This window comes from Microcebus murinus, chromosome 3 (genome assembly GCF_040939455.1).
Source record: "Microcebus murinus isolate Inina chromosome 3, M.murinus_Inina_mat1.0, whole genome shotgun sequence".
Taxonomy (NCBI): Eukaryota; Metazoa; Chordata; class Mammalia; order Primates; family Cheirogaleidae; genus Microcebus; species Microcebus murinus.
In genome coordinates, this window is record NC_134106.1 from 71,916,640 (window position 1) to 71,940,533 (window position 23,894).

At 38.9% G+C, this 23,894-nt stretch overlaps 2 protein-coding genes across 7 annotated transcripts in view; one reads left to right on the forward strand and one right to left on the reverse strand.

The window, feature by feature from the left end:
• Window positions 1–16,491, forward strand: part of KDM3A (lysine demethylase 3A) — a 57,745-nt gene extending 41,254 nt beyond the window's left edge. For 3 of the 5 annotated variants that reach the window (XM_076000955.1, XM_076000954.1, XM_076000953.1), the window contains exons 19-25: window positions 2,652–2,823; window positions 3,241–3,328; window positions 4,012–4,142; window positions 7,091–7,210; window positions 7,290–7,429; window positions 8,979–9,155; window positions 9,243–10,121. In XM_076000955.1, the coding sequence (XP_075857070.1) occupies window positions 2,652–2,823; window positions 3,241–3,328; window positions 4,012–4,142; window positions 7,091–7,210; window positions 7,290–7,429; window positions 8,979–9,155; window positions 9,243–9,488 (1,074 nt within the window). In that variant the 3' untranslated portion in view covers window positions 9,489–10,121. The other 2 variants (XM_012774325.2, XM_012774326.2) reach the window with 1 other exon arrangement.
• A 6,498-nt stretch (window positions 16,492–22,989) lies between these two features.
• RNF103 (ring finger protein 103) overlaps window positions 22,990–23,894 on the reverse strand; it is a 94,973-nt gene continuing 94,068 nt past the window's right edge. For both annotated transcript variants that reach the window (XM_012774332.3, XM_012774330.3), the window contains one exon: window positions 22,990–23,521. In XM_012774332.3, the coding sequence (XP_012629786.1) occupies window positions 23,379–23,521 (143 nt within the window). In that variant the 3' untranslated portion in view covers window positions 22,990–23,378. The remainder of the gene's footprint in view (window positions 23,522–23,894) is intronic.

Sequence of the window (23,894 nt, forward strand, 5' to 3'; positions counted from 1 at the left end):
AATCAGGGCAGGGTATTGACTGTGAGTTTTTTTTATAGCAGACATTCCTGAGCTGTCTTTTCCAGTCAGACTTTGATTGCTTTCAACCAGTAATCATTGGATGTTTGATGAGATCATCCAGACTTAGTGATTTTTTGTGGTAAACCTCAACAGGGGAAGTGGGAGTGTGACAAAGAGGCTGATGGAGTTTAAGGGATGTGTTAGTCTGTTTTGCACTGCTATAAAGGAATACCTGGGTAATTTATAAAGAAAATAGGTTTATTTTGGCTCCCGGTTCTGGAGGCACCAGCTGCCTGGCACCAGCATTTGTTTTGGTGAGGGCTTCAGGGAGCTTCCATTCAAGGCGGAGGTAGAGGGGGAAGCAGGCATGTCACATGTTGAGAGAAGGAATAAGAGATAGAGGAGATGGTGCCAGGCTCTTTTAAACAACCAGCTCTTGTGGGAACTAATGGAGTAAGAACCAAGCCATTTGTGAAGGATCTGCCCCCATGACCCAAACATTTGCCACTTGGCCCCATTGCCAACATAGGGGATCAGATTTCAGCATGAGATTTGGAGGAGGCAAGCATCTAAAATCCTCTAACTTTTTAAACAGGGGGCCAGTTCACTGTCCCTTAGACCATTGGAGGGCCATTGGAGAGTGCGGTGCCCATTCCACATGCGCACTGTGGGCCTGGGACAAGTCGGCTGCTAAGCAGGACAGGCAGCAGTGGCAAAAACACCCGGCGGGCCGGATAAATGTCCTTGGCGGGTCACATGTGGCCTGTGGTGTGGCCTGTGGGTCGTAGTTTGAGGATGCCTGATCTAAACTTATCAGAGGATTAGACAAAATATGATAAAAAGTCATGCATCCCGCTTCCATGAATTAAAACCTTATACTGAAGGCATTTCTAGGTGGGCCAAATGCGGGGGAGTAGTTGAAGCAGGCCACAAGGAGATTAGCTACTTCTCCCCACGGAGCCAAGTCCCTAAGATAGGGGTCGCCACAGAGGATAAGGAAATTGATAGGCAACAGAGAGAAATAAAAGAATACGCAGACTAAGGTATAGTTTATAGTTTTATATATATATAAAGATCAGATATAACACAGTAGGGTTACTTAGGAGACTGGCATATCTCCATAAATGCTAGCAATATGGTTAGATTCATACAGGTTTTTATAATCACAGACATCAATTACCAGTTGTAAGGGTAACATATTTGCATATCAGGGAATGCAGTTGCTAGGGGATACAGGTAGTGGGTTGGGGTCAAAAGTCCACTCAAGAGGCTTCTAATCTTTTTAGGCGAACAAACAGTACAAAGTCTTTCAGGAGCTAACTTCTAAGTTCTAAGAGGTAGTTGTCAATTAACAAATGTATAACAAAAGAGGTATAGTGACTCTATATTTCTTTGATTAGTTATGGTGGACTTAAAGGTAGACAGGAGAGAGCAGGAAGCCCATCTCTAATAAACACGTTGTTTATAACCATGGGGGCACATCTCTGGGCAAAGTGTACTCATTGTCTCTAGCTCCCATCCTGTGGGCCATATTTGTCTTGTCTTTCAAGACACAGGGAAGCTCACAGATTTGAGATACCAGGAAGCCTTCCTGGAAAACAACCCCACTGGAGATTTGAGAGCTCTCTCATGTGAGTGAACCATTGAGTTCACACATTCCTTCAGGGCAAAACCCTGCAAACTCCTGTTTCTGTCTTTAATATAATAATATTGGGTGATATAATACAATAATCTTATGAGCCACATTTCATTAATTCCTCAATCATATTTTCTCAACAGCCAAAGCCATGTGGTATCATGCTGGATTCAGTGTATAGTCTGCTTTAAAGGGCAGCATTATGGATCTTATGTTTTGGATGCTGTCTTTAGGAGACTTCCTAGGCCTGCTCCTGTGCTTTCTTGTTGGTTCTTTTTTTTTGGATCTCTGGCTTCTCCTTTTGGCTAAATGGAGTCCTCATTGAAGGAACAGTTTTCTCTTTGATAAGAATTTGGGAGACTTGCCAAATAGAGGAGTGTGAGAGTTTAACAATGACAACAAAAAATTCTAAAAATGTTTTTTTTTAGCTCTTTTAATCATTAATACAAAGCATGCAAAATGATAGACTGAATACAGTCTACCAGCAGATTTTGCTTGGATTGTATATTTATGTGAATTTTTTATATGAAAAAAACTTATTGCCAATATTTTAAAGTCAGGCTGTTTCCCATAAATATCAGGATTTCTGGCTTATCTTAGATAGCCAAAAGACTCACCACCCTCATGTCCATAATCCCACCTAGCAATAACAGGCTAGAGGCCAGTGGTATTGCCCCTCTTTGGACTGGACTCTCCTGCTGGCCCTTGTGTCTTCTTTATATCCCCTGCCTGGCCCTGGGCCTTGCTGTGAGCAATGGGATCTGAATTGGAAGGGTAATCTTTTCTCCTAGAAGCTAACTAAAATAGTTTGAGCGCAAGTGGTACAGAGCAGATGAATCGTGAAGATTGGAGATGCTTTGGAAGCTCAGAGAGCTAAGCCTAAGCTGTCACTTCATCATCTAAGACTGACAACCAGACACATGGAAACAAACTGGCAGCAGTTTGAAGAGGGACTGCCTGCAAGCATGGGGATAGAGCTGGGGGAGTTCAAACTGAAGTCTTCCTTCTCTTCTAGCCAGTGATGGTGTCAGGAGTGCATCATAAATTGAATGCTGAACTTTGGAAACCCGAATCCTTCAGGAAAGAGTTTGGTGAGCAGGAAGTTGACCTAGTTAATTGCAGGACCAATGAAATTATCACAGGAGCCACAGTAGGAGACTTCTGGGATGGATTTGAAGATGTTCCAAGTATGTATTAAATATCAGCATTTTCCAGGATTTGGGAGTTTAAAATTAGTATCTATCTCCTATGTGTACTGGGCAAAAGGGGGTGGCTGAATCTCAAAGAGTAAATCGTGGTTTAATACACATCTAGAAAAGATGGGACCCCAATACAAATTTATTAGTTGGTGATCTTTATTTTGCTGCACCTTGCTACCACCTTGGTACAAATGGATTTCTTGACACTGTAGAAATAAAATGGTTGGCAATTGGCAGAGGGGAATATTTTTAAAAATTCTAAATGTTATCAGGTTATGAAAATTTTACAGAAATAAAATATATTTATTTGCATTTTTGAGGCATAGAATGCTAATTTGTCATTTTTGGGGATCTGTTTCTTGAGCTATGAGTAGTAACAATTCATTTATTCTGGTTACCTTTCAGATCGTTTGAAAAATGAACAAGAACCAATGGTACTGAAACTTAAGGACTGGCCACCAGGAGAAGATTTTAGAGATATGATGCCATCCAGGTATGATTATGAAGGTGGGGAGAAATGATTCTGTCCTTGACTTGTTGGGATAAATTCTTTTTTGTGGTAGTGAGAAATAGTTTTCAGGGATTTCCCTGAAAGTTCCATAGTTTTACTGGTGCTGGTTTTTTATTTCTAATCTGTAATCTTTGGAGGTGTGTGTATTTTCGAATGAGATGAAGAAGTTACTGACTTTTAGATCTGGCTGACTAATGAAAGCTCCATGGCAGTGCTCTGCTAGAGAAGAGGTTGACTGTTAGGCTTGCAAGGCTAGTTTGGAGGCAGTTATGATAAGACTTGTCAGAGTTCTGTATGATACACTGACATCATTGAGTTAGACAACGGGACATCTAATTAGTAGATCCATTTTCCTGCCTTGAGTTTGAAAACTTAAAAAGGATCCTAACAACTAATCAGTAATATATCCCTGAGTTTCACTTATCATCAGGAATTTATTGCTTGGATCTTCTGTCTGAAATATTCCAGGTGATTTTGATGCATTTGTGTGGTGCAGGAGAGAAAGAAGCCATCTTTGTTCATAACTGCTACAATTCTAACCTTAAGTATTATTAATAGCTATCTCATCTTCATGATCACATGATACATAAGGAACAAAACAAGTCACACAATAATGAATTAGAAAGGCAAGCTTATTTTGCAAATTCCTGCTTCTCTTGTTCTAGGTTTGATGATCTAATGGCCAACATCCCACTGCCTGAGTACACAAGGCGAGATGGCAAACTTAACTTGGCCTCTAGATTGCCGAACTACTTTGTTCGTCCAGATCTGGGTCCCAAGATGTATAATGCTTATGGTAAGTAGGAAATGGCTAACTTTACAACAGAAATAAAATAAGTCAAAATGCTTGGAAAATTGATTAAATGGGGAGGGAAAGATGGAAAACATCTATAATCCTAACACTTAACACTGCATTTTTACTTATTTCCTTTCATTTCTTGGCCATGCGTATGTATACTTCCTTTTTATAGTTGCAGTCATAGGGCATATGCAATTCTGTATTTTTCTCTTTTCTATATCTAATTTTATATTGTAAGATCTTTATGTGTTGCTTGGTAGTCTTTATTATGATAATTTTTAATGGTTACATGATACTTCATTGAAAGAATATAATTTTATTAGTGATTTTAATGTTGATGGACATTTAAGTCAATCTGCTAGCATTGTAGCTGTTTTAACACCTACTACACTTAAATCCAATGTTCTGTGTTGGTGGGTGGAAGTTAGTTACTTAAGTTAGTATTGGAAGCACCCTGCAAATTGGATTTTTATTATTTGGGCATGATTCAGTAAACTGTCCAGCAGGGAGGGAGAGGTTTGCTTGGGATAAAGATTGGTTTCTACATTTCCCGAAATTGTTGTTTGTCATCATTACTGTGATCTTGACCACTTTTATATAGGATCTTTAATTAGGGCTGGATTAAAGTTTGCCATTTTGAAGAAGTTATTTACCAATTTATTCTTGAATGAAATTCCACTTGTTTAAATCTTTCAGTGAATTTCATTTATTCTTTTATACTATTTGGCCTCTACTTTTCTATTCTCTTGGAAATTATTTCTTTGATTTTATTCCTTCCTCCCATAATTGCTTCCATGTCATCTTCCATTTCTAGTCTCTTAAACCTGAGGGTATCCTACTCAAAAAGGACAAAGTCTATTGGTGTCTTTTGCCTTGTTCTCCAGAGACTGTTGGCAGGGGGTGGGTGTGGGGAAGGACCAGGACCCCAACCCCACAGTTCTGTTACGGTTGAGTCAGCCCAGGGAACCACCAGGAGGGTGGTTGGGGAACATTCCAAGAGGGGAGTGCTTCTGTTTGGAAGCTCCCAATGGTCTACATACCCAAGATATCTCCGCCAGGGTAGGGTGAGAAATGGTGTGTGGGAGAGAAGACAGGAAGAAGTCCTCTTGCCTGTTCCTTGCTTCTCAGGTCCCAGTTAGTCAGCCCTTCATATGCTGTGGGGCTGCAGCATGTTCTTTAGCTGAATTCCCTTCCTTTGAGCCCTTCAGAGCTTGATCAGAGTAACTAGATAGTTGGGATCTCGGGCACACTGTATTTATTATAGTGGGGGTTTATAATAAACTTACGTATATATGAAAGCATTTTTCCAATAAAGTATGTGGTATAATATTGTATAGTGATTATTCATGCTTTATAGGATAGAAGTGGCTATCTGAGAAATTTTCAAAATAAGTTACCTGCTTGGTTTAAATAGCTTGGCAGCTGGTCTTTCCCCCTAGATATTAATAGAGGGCAGTGTTACTCTATAAAAGCTTTTCCTAGGACAAAATTATTCCCATCCAGAAGCAAGCATTTAGGGGTTCAAAACGAAAATGTGTTCATTTTTAGCCACCATATACCATATAGTAAACATCATTAAAGAAACGTCCTTAGGGTGATTGAGCTGCGACTCTTCAGTCAAAGTAAGGTGCAGAGGCTCTTTGGAGAGATCACAGAGTCCAGCCTCTCTCCAGCTCCAACAACACCCTCCACTTTACAAATGGGGACCTGGATCTGAGGACAATAGAAGGGACACTGACCTGTTCAGGATCTCTATGGGGCAGCTAGTGGCGGGGCTGAGGCTAGAACTTGGGTCTCCTGATTTCCAAGCTGGAGCCCATCTCCCTACCCTTTTCACCCCAGTGCCCCATCATCCAACAGCCTCTACTATTTTAGCTTATGAGTTTTTTTGTTTTGTTTTTTAATAAAAGTCAGTGATGTTTTGTTTCAGGATTTTCTGTTTTCTGGGTATCCTTTTTCTGTGACCATTATGCTTTTGTAATCTTGGTTTCATCTGAATTCAGATTCCCTCAGTGTACAGTCTGATTTTATCAATGTGCTGTAACTCATGGCTGGGGTCAGATAGACTTTGGGCAAGTGGCTGGCGTTATTGTTCCTTCCTCAATTTGCACAGCTCTCTTTTACTCAGGGTGGCACTGGCCACACCAGCAGGCCGTCAGTCCCTCATGAGGCTTTGAGACCTGCTCTCCTTTCCTCACTCCTCCGCCCAGTGCTAGCCCCTTCCTCTTGCACTTACTCTTGCCCACCGTTCTGAAGCTTTTGTTCATCATTCCCTCATAATTTTACCATACAGATTTGTGTTCCTGTACAATTTTGTTTTTAACCTAATTTTGAATTTTATATAAATTAGAATCAGACTTTTTATTCATCCATGTTGTGATTTAGTATAACTGTTAATTTCATTCATTTTATTTCTATCCTGTTAATTGCTTTTTTTCTTAAATTTTACTTTTTTACTATGGAAATATTTTCCACAAACACTGAAAACTTGGGAGTCTAGTACAGTGACTCCCCATATACTCATCCTCCAGTTACAACAACGTGCAGGGTTCCTGAAACAAAACACCGTGGACTTTTGTTTTAAAAAAGAAAAAGAAAGGCAATATTTGCTTTCTCTTGCTCCAGAAGTTCTTAGGCCCTTGTCCCCAGTTTGAATGATGAGGCGCCCTCTCATAAGTATAGCTTCTCTAAAGGCACAGCCCTAGGCAAGCCAGAAGTAAAGCCCTCCTGCAAACAGTACAGGGCCTTTCAGAGGCTGGCAGGTAAGAGATTATTTTCTTTCATAGTTGAAAGAATAAAGGAACTTAATATTAAATATTTTCCTTTTAATTTTGCAGGATTAGAGAGTCAGCTTTTAAATTTTTGACCAAGTATCTCCCAGGGAGTGGAAAGACTATCGCAGCCTTTATTGTCTTCAATAAATTTAAGGCATTTTCCTTTTACAGGATTGATCACTCCAGAAGACCGGAAATATGGAACAACAAATCTTCACTTAGACGTTTCTGATGCAGCCAATGTCATGGTTTATGTGGGAATTCCTAAAGGACAGTGTGAGCAAGAAGAAGGTAGGGTGCTGAGCATAAAAGTGGCACTTACTCTCTGAGGTAGGGCCTGTGGTCTGATATTTGCTTTCTCTTGCTCTAGAAGTCCTTAAAACCATCCAAGATGGAGATTCTGATGAACTCACAATAAAGCGATTTATTGAAGGAAAAGAGAAGCCAGGAGCACTCTGGCACATATATGCTGCTAAGGACACAGAGAAGATAAGGGAATTCCTTAAAAAGGTGTGCTCCTTACCCTGTGGCATGTAAGCAGAGGCATAGAGAATAACAATATTATAAATTATCTGACTGGCTTGCTGGGGAATTGTCACAATCTCAAAAGTACAATCCGTGCACGTCAGATTGGATAGGCTGAAGATAGTTGTTAAGGAACAAGGATTCTAAATGATGAGGGTCACATTTCTAAGACTAGGAAGCTTATCTTTTATCTTATGTCTACATTTTACATTATAGTGCATTTGGAGATTTTTGTTCTCTATGTTGGTTCATCTATTATAATTATCTCCTAGCAGTTGTCATTTGTTTTTATTGCCTTGAGAATCTGAGTACTTCAGAAGTTCACATATTAATCCTTGGCCCTGAGCAGCCATGTTCTAATTGAGTTACTGAAGTCCCTATTGGTTTTGTCCACTTTCACATAGTAAGAGGCCCTACTTGTCATTAGCAAGGGATGCCGGGATTTGGAACATTCTAGGTTTCCCCTGTAGTTGGCAGGTTGTTCAGCAAGGGCTCTGTGTTGGAAGTTCTTGTTTGGCACTGAGGCTGCTGGTTGTAACCGAGGTGTCTTTGGCTGATATTCTTCAGTTATTAATGAGGCTTGGATATGAACACTCCTAGCCCCTTACCTGGCACTAAGCAGGTCCTTAACAAGGACCTGCTTTGTTTGAATCAAGGTATTTCTGGCTAAGGATCATTTGAGTCTTCCAGATAACCTGCTGGTTACCATGTTGTTCCTTTGATAGTGTCACTCTAAGTCTGTCCTTTATCAGATACTGGGTCTAGAATAAATAAATTTAATCTGTAGCTAACTTAAGGACTGTTTCATAAGTCAGATTATTAGGTGAATATAGGTTTTAATAACTGTAAAACAATTTCATTTCTAAGAAACTTGAGTCTACTTATATTTAAAAGTCTAGACCAAAGTATTGTCCAATATAGGATTTACAAAAATATACAGAGACTCCCAGTCATGGTTTATAGGAAATAATAGCAGGGAAGCCCCATTTTCTTTGTCATTCTTTTATTGATTCATTCTGTTAATATCTTTGAGTACTACTTGTGTTTTTCTGCCAGTGGGAATATTTAAGTTAAAGAAGGCATGCCATTTACTAACTGCCAGCACTATTCAAAGGAAAAAATGCCCTGTTGGGCCTTAGCATGTTGCTCAGTTGCATAATATTTTTTTTTTTTTTTTTTTTTTTTGAGACAGAGTCTCGCTTTGTTGTCCAGGCTAGAGTGAGTGCCGTGGCGTCAGCCTAGCTCACAGCAACCTCAAACTCCTGGGCTCGAGCGATCCTTCTGCCTCAGCCTCCCGAGTAGCTGGGACTACAGGCATGCGCCACCATGCCCGGCTAATTTTTTATATATATATATATCAGTTGGCCAATTGATTTCTTTCTATTTATAGTAGAGACGGGGTCTCGCTCTTGCTCAGGCTGGTTTTGAACTCCTGACCTTGAGCAATCTGCCCGCCTCGGCCTCCCAAGAGCTAGGATTACAGGCGTGAGCCACAGCGCCCGGCCAGTTGCATAATATTTTGAATGTATTCTAGGTATCAGAAGAGCAAGGTCAAGAAAACCCAGCAGACCATGATCCTATTCATGATCAGAGCTGGTATTTAGACCGATCACTAAGAAAGCGTCTTCATCAAGAGTATGGAGTTCAAGGCTGGGCTATTGTACAGTTTCTTGGGGATGTGGTGTTTATCCCAGCAGGAGCTCCACATCAGGCAAGAATCATTCCTTTTTCTTTATTCTCTTTATACTGTGAACTTTTGAGGGTTTTTTTTTTTCTGATATGGTTTGGTGTTTTCCAGGTTCATAACTTATATAGCTGTATCAAAGTGGCTGAAGATTTTGTTTCTCCAGAGCATGTTAAACACTGCTTCTGGCTTACTCAGGAATTCCGTTATCTGTCACAGACTCACACCAATCATGAAGATAAATTACAGGTAAAAATAGTAGATTCTTACCATTCTTTGGCTGTGGCTTCATGGACCTTTATTGACCTTATAAAGAGAGTAAGTGAACTTGGCCATATCGCACTCAGTACAGTGAGTTGATGAACTGGCTTTCTATCTAGTTTTACTATCTACTTAAGGGAAGGAGGAACAAACCTAGAAGAAATCTCACCTTGGTTTGATTTGATATTATTTAGGCTCTGTAAGGGACGATCCCCAAAGAGAAAGGCTTTAGTACTGAAAGTAAATAGATCTGACTTCTGATCATGGTCCAGCTGCCAGTCAGGGGTCTTGAACATAGTGCTTGACCTTTAGTGCTACAGTGTTCTCGTCATCTGTAGGTAGAGCAGAATTGAATCTCTGGATTGAAAGGGATCTGAGGCCGTGGTATTTTGAAAAGGCTTTCAGTTATGTAACATAATTTCATGTTTGGAAAATTGGAGAAGTATATATAGACTATGAAAAATAATAAAACTGTACCTTGGAATTTGCCTCTCCTTGTTCTCAGAGCCTACAGAAAGGTGAAAATGAGCTTTTCAAGTTCTTCAGAGGAGGAGTGGGTTTAAAATGTGTATGAAATAGTGGTCTGAAGAAACCCAGGGGCCTTTCTGGTATTGACATTTCCTACTGAATATTGAGTTTTAAATTCTGAGAGACAGTAACAAAATTGGTAGAAAAGTTTATTCTTAATAACAGATTTTAGATACAAGGATAAAATGACCATATTTTCTCCCATTGTTTTAGGTGAAGAATGTTATCTACCATGCAGTTAAAGATGCAGTTGCAATGCTGAAAGCCAGTGAATCCGGTTTTGGCAAACCTTAATCCCTACACATTGGAAGTGAATTACTGGCAGCTGTTTAAACTCTTCAGGCAGGATTCCTGTGGACTTTGAGATTTCATGTTACCTCATCTTCTTTTTTAAACTGTACCCGACTTGTGAGGGTACTCTGTCTAATGTATATTTCTAGTGTTTACAGACACTAAATGTGTATATGTAGTAACTATTTACAGAACATGCATCCTTAAACTGTGACTTCTCACCTAGTGCAGAACTTTTACCAGGCTGTAAAAACAAAAACCTCATGTCAGCTCTGGAACAGCAACTGCAGTTATTCCCTGGCTGTTTGGACAGCTTAGTCAAAATGAATTTATAACTATTAGCAATCACTGCGCAGTTTATTTGGGTTGTATTTTGCTTTGTGTCCTAGTACCCTCTCCTCCCTTACCCTTTATGGTCCAGAAGAGCAATGGAAGAAGTGACAGCTGATGATGCAGTTCTTATTGTAATGCATAGGACTGGCATTATATAGCAGAAATCAACTACTGTACAATTCTTGGGGTTAACCATCTTTAGTTAAATGGAATTTTAATTTAAATGAAGCTTTGCTAATTTTAAGTGTTAAGCATTTTGCATTAAAATATTCATATAATATTTTGGCTCAGTTTATTGGCATTATCCTCTGGTTGTGGATTTAGCACACCTTTTATCAAATGCAGGTATAAGAGATTACTCTAGGAACTCTTCTTAAAAGCAAAGAAATTAGATGGTACAGTGATTTCTTAGTGATAATTATAAAATTAACATGGAGATTTCTCCCTAGCCAGGTGGAAACACAGCCACCAGTTTACAAAGAAACACCACCAATTAATTAAATTTAGAAACAGAAATTAACAACAATAAAAAAAAGCCAAATAGTGACTGGTTAAATGGTTCTAAAAAAGTAAGAGATTGAAACACTTTGTCTCCTGGCCCTTTGTAAGTTTACAAAAGAGAATGAAATTATTGTAAGTTTTAGGACATTAATACCTAAATATTCATCTCTATAAAGGAAGAAAATTCATAAAGCAGCAGCTTTCTGTAGCCCACTGAATTCTCCTAGGCTGCTATAGCTATAAGAAAAGGAATTAAATTGAAATCAAGTAGTATAGATGAGGCCTAGAGCTTGGGTTTTAACCTTTAGGCTGAGTAGGTGGTCAGAGGATTGGTGTTAAAGTTAAGAATTTATTGCCAAATCCAAGGTCATAAGATTTGCTCTTGTTTTTTTCTAGGAGTTTTACAGTTTTGGCTCTGAAATTAGGTCTTTGATCCATTTCGAGTTATTTTTTTTTATGTGGGTATAAGGTAAGTAAGGGATCAGCTTCATTCTTTTGAATGTGGATATTCAGTTTTCCTGGCACCATTTGTGAAAGAAACTGCTCTTTCTCCATTGAATGGTCTTGGCACTCTAGTCAAAAATCAATTCACCATAAATGTGAAAGCTTATTACTAGGCTCTCAAGCTATTCCATTGGTCTATGTATTTATCCTATGCCAGTAGTATGCTGTTTTGATTTCTGTAACTTTTGAAATCAAGAACTATGAGTTCTCCAACTTTGTTCTTTTTCTTCGTGATTATTTTAAATAGGTTCCCTTGAAATTCCATATGAATTTTGGGATGGAGTTTTCTATTTCTGCAAAAATGCCATCTGGGTTTTGATTGAGATTGCATTGAACCTGTATGTGGCTTGGGGTGATATGTCATCTTAACAATATTAAGTCTTGCAATCTGTGAATATGGGATATTTTTCCATGTATCTGTGTCATCTTTAATTTCTTTCAGCAGTGTTATGTAGTGTTCAGTGTATGAGTTTGCATCTCCTCAGTTAGATTTATTCCTGAGTACTTTATTCATTTTGATGCTATTATAAGTGGAATTACTAATTTCCTTTTTATATTGTTCACTGCTAATATTTATAGATGTAACTGATTTTTGGTGTTGATTTTATATCCTGCAATTTTACATTTAATAAGATCATGTCTCCTGTAAATGTAGTGATTTTACTTCTTCCTTTCTAATATGGATGCCTTTCCCTTTCTTGCCTAATTGCTCTGGCTAGAATTTCCAGTTTCATGTTGAATAAAAGTAGTTAAAGTGGGCATCCTTATCTTATTCCTGATCTTTGGGGAAAAGCTTTCTGTCTTTCACTGTAGAGTGATTTAGCTGTGCATTTTTCATCTGTGGCCTTTATCATGTTGAAGTTCCGTTTTTCCCCTAGTTTTAGTGATTTTTTTATCCTGAAAGGTGTCGGATTTTGTCCATTGTTTTTTCTGGAACAATAGACATCTTGAGGGTTTTCCCTCATTCTATCTTGAGGGTTTTCCTTCATTCTATTAATGTGGTGTATTAAATTGAATGATTCTCATAGGCTGAACCACCCTTGCATTACTGGGATAAATCTCACTTGGTCATGGATATACTAGTTTAAGATGCTGCTAGATCTGGGTTTCTAGTATTTTTATATCTATAACCATAAGGGGAATTTGTAGTTTTCTTATAGTATCTTTACCTGACTTTGGTATCAGGGTATTGCTGGCCTTGTTGAATGAGTTAGGAAGTGTTCTCCAATTTTTGGGGGGAGAATTTATATAAAGTTTTATAGAATTCACCAGCAAAACCACATGGTCCTTGTTGGTAGTTTTTTTTTTTTTTTTTTGAGGTTGTTTATCCATCTCTATCAAATGGACAGGGTCTTGCTCTGTCACATAGGCTGGAGTGTAGTGGTCCAGTCATAGCTGCTTGCAACCTTGATCTTCTGGGCTCAGCTGATCCTCTCACCTCAGCTTCTCAAGTAGTTAGACTACAGGCAAACACCATCACACCAGGCTAATTTTTCTACTTCTTGTAGAGATAGGGTCTTGCCATCTTGCCCAGGTTGGTCTTGCACTCCTAGGCTCAAGCAGTACCCCCACCTCTGCTTCCCAGAGTGCTGAGCTTATAGGTGTGAGGTACTATGCCTGGTTTTTGATTACTGATTAAGCCCCCTTACTAAATTTTGGTCAATTTTGGTAGTTTGTGTTTCTAGGAATTTGTCCATATCATTAAGGTTGTCTAACATGTTGAGAAACAGTTGTTCATAAAATTCCCATAATCTTTATTTTAAAGTTGGCAGTAATGTCCCTTCTTTCATTTTAATAACTTGTGCACCCGTACCCCACCCATTTGTCTCTCTCGCGCAAAGTTTAATTTTGTTGATCTTTTCATAGAACCATCTTTTGATTTTTTTGATTTTCTGCATTATTTTTCTGTTTCCAGTTTAATTTATCTCTGAATTATTCTTCTGCTAGCTTTGGGGTTAGTTTGCTCTTTTTGTAATTCCTTAAGGTATACAGTTAGGTTATTGCTGTGGTCCGAAAGTTGGTATCCCCCCCAAATTCATATATTGGAATCTAATACCCACCATGATAATATTAAGAGGTGTGGGGGGGGGGCTTTGGGAAATGATTAAGTCATGAGGGATTCACTATCATGACTGGGATCAGTGCCCTTATAATAGAGGCTGGAGCAAGTTCCCTTGCCTCTTCAGAAATGTGAGGACAGAGGAAGTACCATCCATGAAGCAGAGAACAAAGCCTTCACCAGACACCAAATCTGTTGACACCTTGACCTTGGACTTCCTGGCCCCAAGTACTGTGAGCAATAAATTTCTGTTTATGAATTCTCCAGTCTAAAGTATTTTTAAGACAGTTACTGATTTGAAATTTTTCTTCTAATATAGGTATTTACAGCCATAAATATCTCTCAGAGCACAGTTTTGCTGCATCCCCTGTGCATTGGCATGTTGTGTTTCAATTTTCATTTGTCTCTTTGATTTCTTCCTTGACCCTTTGATTGCTTTATGATTGTTTAATTTCCACATATTTGCTAGTTTTTCAGTTTTCCTCTGTTACTTCTAATTTCATTTCATTGTGTTTGGAAAAGACATTTTGTATGATTTCAGTCTTTTTAAGTTTCTTCAAACTTGTTTTGTAGCCATTTGCATTTGAGAACAATGTGCATTTTGCTGCTGGTGAGTGGATCATTCTGTATGTTAGGTCTAATTGATATATAGTGTTTTTCAAGTCTTCTATTTATTGATTTTTTTTGCTTGGTGGTTATCTTCATTATTGTAAGTACTGAAGTCTCCAGCTGTTATTGTAGAACTCTTTTCTCTTCAGTTTTGGCAGTCTTTGCCTCATCTCTTTTGGAGTTCTGTTGTTAGATGGATATATGTTTATCATTACTATATTTTCTTGATAGACTGACCCTTTTGTCACCATATAATATCTTTGTCTCTTATAATCTTTTTAACTGAAATCTATTGTCTGATAATACTATAGATCAGAGGTCCTCAAACTTTTTAAACAGGGGGCCAGTTCACTGTCCCTCAGACTGTTGGAGGCCAGACTATAGTTTAAAACAAACTATGAATAAATTCCTGTGCACACTGCAGCTATCTTATTTTGAAGTAAAAAAACAAACGGGCAAAAACACCTGCATGTAGCCCGAGGGCCGTAGTTTTAGGACACCTGCTATAGATACTCCAGCTGTCTTTTGGTTACTATTTTCATGGAATCTTTTTCCATCCTTTTAACCGTTTTTTTTCTCCATTGGATCTAAATTGACTCAGCATACAGCTTGATCATGTTTTTTTATCTATTCTCCCAACCTGCCTTTTAACTGGAGAGTTTAATGTATTTATATTTAGAGTAGTGAGATAACTTCTGTTGGTTAGCCATTTGTTCTCTGTTATATTCTTTAACTCTCTTCCTCCATCACTGCCTCTTTTTCATACTTAGTTGAAATTTTGTCATTTTCCAATTTTATTTCTCTTTACTTTTTTGAGTATTTTTTAGCTATTTTCTTAATGGTTACCTTAGGGATTACAATTAACATCATAAAGTTTACAAACTTTGTTTTAGTAGTATACAAAAACTCTGCTGTATACATCTCCATCCTTCCTTATTGATGCTGTTGTCACAGATAATGTCTCTATACTTTGTGCCCATTAACATAGATTTATAATTTTTTATGTATTTGCCTTTGAATCATATAGGAAAAATGATGAGTTATAAACCAAAAGTATAATAATACTAGCTTTTACATTTACTTACAATTACCTTTATTGGTGTTTTTTAATTTTTTTTTTTTTGGTATGGTTAAGTTACTGTCTAGTATTGTTTCATTTTAGCCTTAAGGGCTCACTGTTTCATTTATTGTAGGTCAGGTGTACTAGTAACAAACTCCCTTGGTTTTTGTTTTTCAGGGAATGTCCTAATTTTTCATTCTTGAAGGATAATTTTTCTGGATATAGAATTCTTCATTGACAGTCTTTTCTTTCGGTACCTTAAATGTGCTTACTGCCTCTGGCCTCTGTGGTTTCTGATAAAAAATTATGTGCTCATCTTATTGAAGATCTCTTGTACATGATGAGTCACTTCTCTTTTGCTGCTTTGAAGAGTCTTTGTTTCTTCGACTGTCATGTTGTCTCAGTGTGGATCCCTTTGAGTTTATCCTGTTTGGAATTCATTGATCTTCTTGGATGTATAAATTCATGTTACAGATTTGGGAGGTTTTCAGCCATTGTTTCTTCAAATACTGTTTCTGTCCTTTTCTCTCTTCTCCTTCTGGGACTGCCATAATATATATGTTGATGGTATCCCACAAGTTCTTTAGGCTGTATTGACTTTTTTTTTTTATTTATAATATTTAAAATATTTTGGCCGGGCGCAGTGGCTCACGCCTATAATCCTAGCTCTCTGGGAGGCCGAGGCCGGCGGATCGCTCAAGGTCCAGAGTTTGAAACCAGCCTGAGCAAGAGTGAGACCCCGTCTCTACTAAAAATAAAACTAAATTAATTAGCCAACTAAAAATATATAGAAAAAATTAGCCAGGCATGGTGGTACATGCCTGTAGTCCCAGCTACTTGGGAGGCTGAGGCAGGAGGATCACTTGAGCCCAGGAGTTTGAGGTTGCTGTGAGCTAGCTGATGCCATGGCACTCTACCCAGGCAACAGAGTGAGACTCTGTCTCAAAAAAAAAAAAAAAAAAAAAAAAAAAAAGGAAGGGAAAGGAAAAGGAAAGAGATATAAAATATTTTTGTAGAGATGGAGACTATGTTGCCCAGGCTGGTCTTGAACTTCTGGCCTCAAAGGATCCTCCTGCCTCAGCCTCCCAAAGTGCTAGGATTACAGGTATACGCCACAGCTGGCCTGTTTTAGTTTTTTGAGATGAGGTCTCATTCTGTCACCCAGGCTGGAGTGTAGTAGTACAGTCAGAGCTTACAACAGCCTCAAACTCCTGGGCTCAAGTGATCCTCCTGAGTAGCTGAAACTATAGGCACGTGTCACCATAACCAGCTAATTTTCTTTCTTTTTAAATTTTTTTTTAAAGAGATGGGGGTCTTGCTGTATTGCCCAGGCCTGGTCTCAAACTCCTTGTCTCAAGGGATCCTCTTGCCTCAGCCTCCTGAGTTGTTAGGATTACAGTTATGAGCCACCCTGCCCAGCATTGTATCAATTTGTTTTCATTCCTTTTTCTTTCTGTTCCTTAAGCTGAATTTTTTAAAATATCCTATTTTTAGATTTGCCAATTCTTTCTTCTGCCCACTCAGACCTGCTGTTGAACCCCTATAGAGTATTTTTCTTTTGGTTATTATACATTTCCACTCTACAGTTTTTATGTGGTTCCATTTTATAATTTCTCTTAAATTGATATTCTCATTTTGTTTGTAGTGTTTTCCTAGTTTCCTTTATAAAGGTCAGTGTCCTTTACTGCCCCAGCTTTTCTTCCCAGGTTTTAGGCAGTCCATTGTATGTTTCAATGATAATCTTTTGCCTCAGGCAGATACACAATTGTTTGATTGCTTTACAGTCTTTTTGAGCAATGCCTGCTGCTTTTCTGCCAGGTAGGTTCTGAGTTAGGCAAACCAGAGACTAGTACCTTATGTTAGTCCCCACAGACACATTAGGACAGACAAACATGCTGATTTGTGACCTTCAGCTTTGTTCCCTCTGGAACCAGGGACCAAAGTCCCATGCCAAGAATGTGGGCTGTCAAGCTGGGGAGGGGGTGGGGAACTCCTGGGCTCAAGCAATCCTGCCTTTGCCTCCCAAGTAGCTAGGACTACATGTGTATACCACCCTGCCCAACTAATTAAAACGTTTTTTATAGGGACAGGGTCTTGCTATGTTGTCTAGGCTTCTCATGAACTCCTGGGCTCAAGCAATCCTCCCATCTCAGCTTCCCAAAGCATTATGATTACAGGTGTGAGCCACTGCACCTGGCCAAAGAGAACGCCTAACAAAAGTGGCTTAGACCTGCATTTCTGAAAGGGTTCAGTGATTGGGGATGTTATTAAATAATTCTGAGGTCTCAAAAGAAAACGATCTTGGTTAAACAAATTAGGCATAAGTATATGAAAGTCTCTGAAAAGTTGTAAAGAAACCTTTTTTATGTTTAGTTTAACCATACATTTTCAAAGTTCATGTCACTGTCAGATCTTTTTCTTATGATAATACAAATTAGCATTTGAAGAGCACCTGTCACTAGGATAGGACAAGAAAAATGTTTACAGTTATTCAGTGCTTTGAATCTGTATGATTTTTCAGTTGTCCCCATAACCACAGTTGTGGGGTTGGGGACAAGACCAGAGCAGGTATGACTAGTACTATTTGGGGACAAATGAGTCATAACTTCTTCTCTCTAGGAGCTCTAAGATAAACACCTGGGGAAATACAAGACAGGGGTGCCTAAGGCCACGTGAGCTGTACAACTGCTTATTGCTTAGGAAGACATCTTTAATAGAAGAAATGGAGAGTTGGGAGGGGCAGCTAAGGTCAGGTTACAACCTGCCTAGAGTGAACTGCTGGGGACTACCTCAAGCTGGAAAGTAATTTTTTTAAAAGAGTAAGCTGTTTGGAAACAGAACAGATAGGGTGGTGGTGTGGAATGATATTAAGTGCCTGTGGAATTGAATGAATGGTTTTATTAGAGCACCAATTAGATCTTGTCTGTAGGAGCTGTTGCTGTTATTGCTCAACCAAGCTGAGTATCTGAAGATAGAGGAAGACTTTTATTGCAGATCTGTACAACCATTATTTGCCTTCTAGGTCATAGACTTTTAGGACTAAGACAGATCTGACTCACTTTGTCTGATGCCCCACAGGGTATATATGAGGGGAAGAAGAACACATGACATGATAACGAGCCAACAGTGTGTTTCCTTAGCCTGAAAGCAACAATGGAAAAAATATGACTTCTTTAAAAATTAAAACAAAAGCAACCCTATGTTTAGATGAAGAGGCAAAAGATCTAGAATAGCCAGCACAATACTAACAGAAAAGAACAAAGTCAGAGGACTGACAATACCCAACTTCAGGCTACACTACAAAGCTACAGTAATCAAGACAGTGTGGTAATGTTGAAAGAATAGACAGATGAATCACTGGAAAAGAACAGACAGCTCAGTAACAGACCCACACAAATACAACTCAACTGATCTTTGACAAGGGAGCAAATGCAATATAATGAAGAAAAGATAGTCTATCAACAAATGGTGCCAGATAATTGGACATCCACATGCAAAAAAAATGAACCTAGACACAGACCTTAATACTGTTCATAAAAAATAACTCAAAATAGATCACAGACCTAAATGTAAAACATAAAATTATTACTATTAGAAGATAACACAGGAGAAAAATCTAGGACCTTGAGTTTGGTGATGGTACACCAAAGGCACAATCCGTGAAAAATTTGATAAGCTGTATTTCAATAAAAGTAAAACCTGTTCTGCAAAAGACATTGTCAAGAGAATGAGAGGACAAACCATAGACTGGAGTAAAATATTTGCAGAAGACATATCTGTTAGAGGACTGTTATAATCAGAAAACCTGATTAAAAATGGGGCAAAAGACCTTAACAGACATCTCACCAAGAAGATATACAGATGCTAAGCATATGAAAAGATATTCAAAATCATGTTATTAGGGGATTCAAAATCATGTTATTAGGGGATTGCAAATTAAAACAATGAAATACCACTAAAAATCTATTAGAATAGCAAAAATCCAGGCCATTGACAACACTAAATGCTGGCAAGAAAGTGAAGGAATAGGAAATTCTCAGTCATTGCTGGTGCGAATACAAATAGTACAAGCCGCTTTGTCAGTCTCTTAGAAAGCTAGACATATGCTCACCATACCAGCAGTAAAGCTCCTTGGTATTTACACAGATGAATTAAAAACTTAATGTCCACACAAAAATGTGAACACAGATGTTTAACCACTTCGGTATGGCGCTCACCGGCCAGGAAACCTTGCCCACAGCTGGCACTCATAGTCCGCACAATAGTTTGTGCTGTGCATTGACGACGAATCCATTTTGCTCTTGTGTGATGAAGAAAGCTTTAAAGCACTGAAAGCTTGTTTTACTTTACAGGCAGCTATACTTGTAATGTAAATCAGAATAGGTAACATATACATATATGTTTTCATTATGTTTTTAAATGTTCACAATTTTATTTTGATAAATGAAAAATAGAAAAGTCATACCATGGCTATTGGCTTAAGTCGACGCTTGGCTGTGCACCTTCATATCACGGCTGTCGGCTAAGGTTGACGCTCAGCTGCGTGCATTCATCTGTGGCTGTTGACTATAGTTGACGCTTGTACCGAAGTGGTTAACAGCATATTCTATTCATAATAAACTTGGAACCAACCAAGATGTCTTTCAGTAGGTGAATGAATAAACTATGGTACCTCTAGACAATGGAATATTAGGTTGGTTATAAAAGTAATTGCCATTTTGTACCATGAATTTTAAATCATCAACTAGGCTCAAACACGTCTTTATTAGTCAACATAGGAACCATTACAATCAACACATTTTTGCCAATGAGAAATGTTTGTTTATTCCTGTAGCAATAAAAATTCATGCTTTGGGATTCCACAAACTCTTGGAAAGCATTTTCTGCATCCTGCTGGTTGTGGAAGTGTTTTCTCCACAAAAAGTTGAGATGCTTGAAGAAGTGGTGGTTGGCAAGAGGTCAGGTGAATATGGCGGAAGAGGCAAAAAGTTGGTAGCCCAATTTGTTCAACTTTTGAAGCGTTGGTTGTGCCATGTGCCACTGGGGACTGTCATGGAGAAGTGGTGGGCCCTTTCTGTTGACCACTGCCAGCTGCAAGTGTTGCACTTTTCAGTGCATCTCATTGATTTGCTGAGCATACTTCTTAGATGTAAGGGTTTTGCCAGGATTCAGAAAGCTGGAGTGGATCAGACTGGCAGCAGACCACCAAACAGTAACCATGACCTTCTTTTGGTGCACGTTTGGCTTGGGGAAGTACTTTGGAGCTTCTTGGTCCAACCACTGAGATGGTTGTTGCCAGTTGTATAAAATCCACTTTTTCCTGTATGTCACAATGTGATCAAGAAATGGTTCATTGTTGCGTAGAAGAAGACGACACTTCAAAAACAGTGAATTTTTTGATTTCCAGTCAGCTCATGAGGCACTCACATATTGAGCTTTTTTTACTTTTCCTATTTGCTTCAAATGCCAAATGACCATCAGTGTTAAGTTCTTTGGCAACTTTTCGTGTAGTTGTAAAGGGATCAGCTTTTCAACGACTGCTCTCAACTGGTCATTGCCTGCTTTTAATGCCTGGCCACTGCACTCCTCATCTTCAAGGCTCTCATCTCCTTTGCAAAAGTCCTTGAACCACCACTGTACTGTTCCTTAGCAGTTCCTGGGCCCATTTTGAACTGAAATAAAATCACCCTTAAATTTTCTTTTTGTCTAACATCATTTCCATGGTCTAAAATAAATGTAAACAGCAAGTAATAAGTCATTAGCAAAAAAATAAAGCGAGAAATGTGCATTAAAATGATGTATAACATAACCACATTTAAGAATGAATTCCAGCCGGGTGTGGTTGGCTCACGCCTGTAATCCTAGCACTCTGGGAGGCTGAGGCGGGCGGATTGCTCGAGGTCAGGAGTTCGAAACCAACCTGAGCAAGAGCGAGACCCCGTCTCTACTATAAATAGAAAGAAATTAATTGGCCAACTAATATATATATATATAAAAAATTATATATATATAATTTTGGGTGGTAATTTAATGGTGGCGCATGCCTGTAGTCCCAGCTACTTGGGAGGCTGAGGCAGGAGGATCACTCAAGCCCAGGAGTTTGAGGTTGCTGTGAGCTAGGCTAACACCATGGCACTCACTCTAGCCTGGGCAACAAAGTGAGACTCTGTCTCAAAAAAAAAACCAAACAAAAAAACAAGAATGAATTCCAATATCAAACAGCAAATTTCAACAACGCTACAACTGCAATTACTTTTATACCAACCTAATGTTATTCAACACTAAAAATAAATGAGCCTTCAAGCCATGAAAAGACATGGAGAAAACTTGTGCATGCATATTACTAAGTGAAAGCAGCCAGTCTGAAAAGGCAATATACTGTATGATTTAAACTATTAATATAACATTCTAGAAGAGGCAAAACTATTAACATTCTAGAAGAGGCAAAAACTTTGGAGACAGTAAAAATAAAAGACCAGTGGTTACAAGGGAATTAGGAGAGCATGGGGTGACCAGGTAGAACACAAAAGAGTTTTAGGGCTGTGAAACTATTCTGCATTATACCATGATGTTGGATATGTAACATTATGCATTTGTCAGACTCAAAGAATGTACAACACCAAGAGTGAATTCTAATATAAATGGTGTACTTTGGAAGATAAATGATGTGTCAATGTAGATTGTAACAAATATGCCACTCTGATGTGGGATGTTGATAGTGGTAGAGGCTATGCATGTGTAGGGGCAGGCAGTGTATGGGAAATCCCAGTATTTTCTGTTCAATTTTGCTACAAACCTACAACTGATCTAAAAAATTGTTTTAAAAAAACAAAACTATTCCCTGAAGATGACATCAGAGTAATAAGAGGGTCCTCTGGATTCAAGATTGTCATTTTCTATGATGAGACTAGAAGGACCCCATTGTTTCAGGATTTTGCTACAGAATAAACAAAAACCAACCTGTGAGTGGTTGGGTTTTTTTCCTCCCTGGCTAAGTTAGTGCACACAGGACTTGGACCAGAAGGATCTGGGTTTGAACCTCAGCTTAACCACTTACCAAGTTGAGATGCTTCCCTTATTAGTGAAGACTGAATGAGATCACATATGTCAAAGAGCTTTATAAACTGTCAAACACATACAAATATAAAGTGCTACTGCTGAAATTATTTATAAATGTATCTTAAGAATGTCCCTGATACATGAGAGTTGGTTATGATGCATGGTGAAGACATGATGACAACTTGCCCCTCACAGTCAGCTCCTGGCTTTGAGAAAGTGCTCGTGGATGCATAGACCGAAGTCCCATGCACAAGATAACCAGCCCAAAGCAGGGACAGGGAATGAGAGGGTGAAAGATGACCAATCCTGCAGATATCCGATCTTGGTGTAACTTGCAAAGGGAAGGAAGGGACAAAACCTGCAAACACAGCCACAAATATATCCCAGGACATAATATAGCCATCCAGCCAATGGGACAAGCAGCACAACTCCCAAGCATCCCTTTGGTTAAATAGATGACAAAATGCAGAAGGTGGCTCCCACACCATGAATATGAAGGCTGGGGAGCAGCACACTCAGGGCAGAAGTGACTTCTCCTTAGCCTCCAAGTCCCAAACTCTTGCTATAGCCCCTCCTTTCTTTCCAAGGCCAATATGTGAAACAATCTGGAGAAGCAATACCTTGAAAGTTCGTTGCACATGACAATCTACAATAGGGCCAAGCGTTAAAGCAGAAATTTATTAAAATCCATTTATGTAGTGTTGTACAGACAAAATGCAAAGTCCTCAACATTCAGGCAATCACTTCTTTTCAGAAGTGCTTCATGAGAAGATGAATTTCTTTGCCCTCCCCCCAATAAGATACTTCTCTTTATGCTCCTGAAAATGATGCATTTAATTACACCACCTTCCTAAGAAGAATTCCTTTGAGATCCCAAAACCTCTGCAGAGTGAAGAGATATTAGCAGAGAACCTTCTCAAAAATGCAATGGCTCACCACAGAGGTGCAGTGCAAGAGATACTTAAGATGGTGGTTCTTCAGAGGAGTGTGTGCACACCTAGCAAGTGAGCCATAAGGAGAGCCTGAGGGCCCAGCTGGGCAAGCCCTAGCTGCGGAGTGTGGCCAGCCGGGACTGCATGGCCTCCAGAGCCTCTTCTTCCTCCTCATCCTCTGAGGCAGCCATCGCTCCTTCAGGTTCAGTTTCTGGAAGGGCGTCAGTCACTTTACTGGGTGCCTTGCCCAACGCCCCTGAAAAGAAAGAGCAATTAACACCACTAACACCACATTGGCTTAAGGAAGTAGTCCCTCACTCTTCCCTGCCTTTCATTCCTGGACCAATCTGACAAATACATAGAAGGGGCAGTAAAACAGGCTGTTTGGGAAGGATTTTGCTCAAGGGCAAATGTACAAACAGCAACTTGGAATGATACCAAAGTCAATAATTGTAAGGAGTTTCGATTTTAAGAATCTTGGTTCTAAAGCACCTAATCTAAATTCCTAAACACTACTAAAACTTAACTCAAAATCTTCTCCCTGAATAAAAACCAAATTGTTTCTAAATCTCCACAAAGTGTTTTCTTGGAATAACTGTCTACTTTCTCCCAACAACTTAAACCAAATG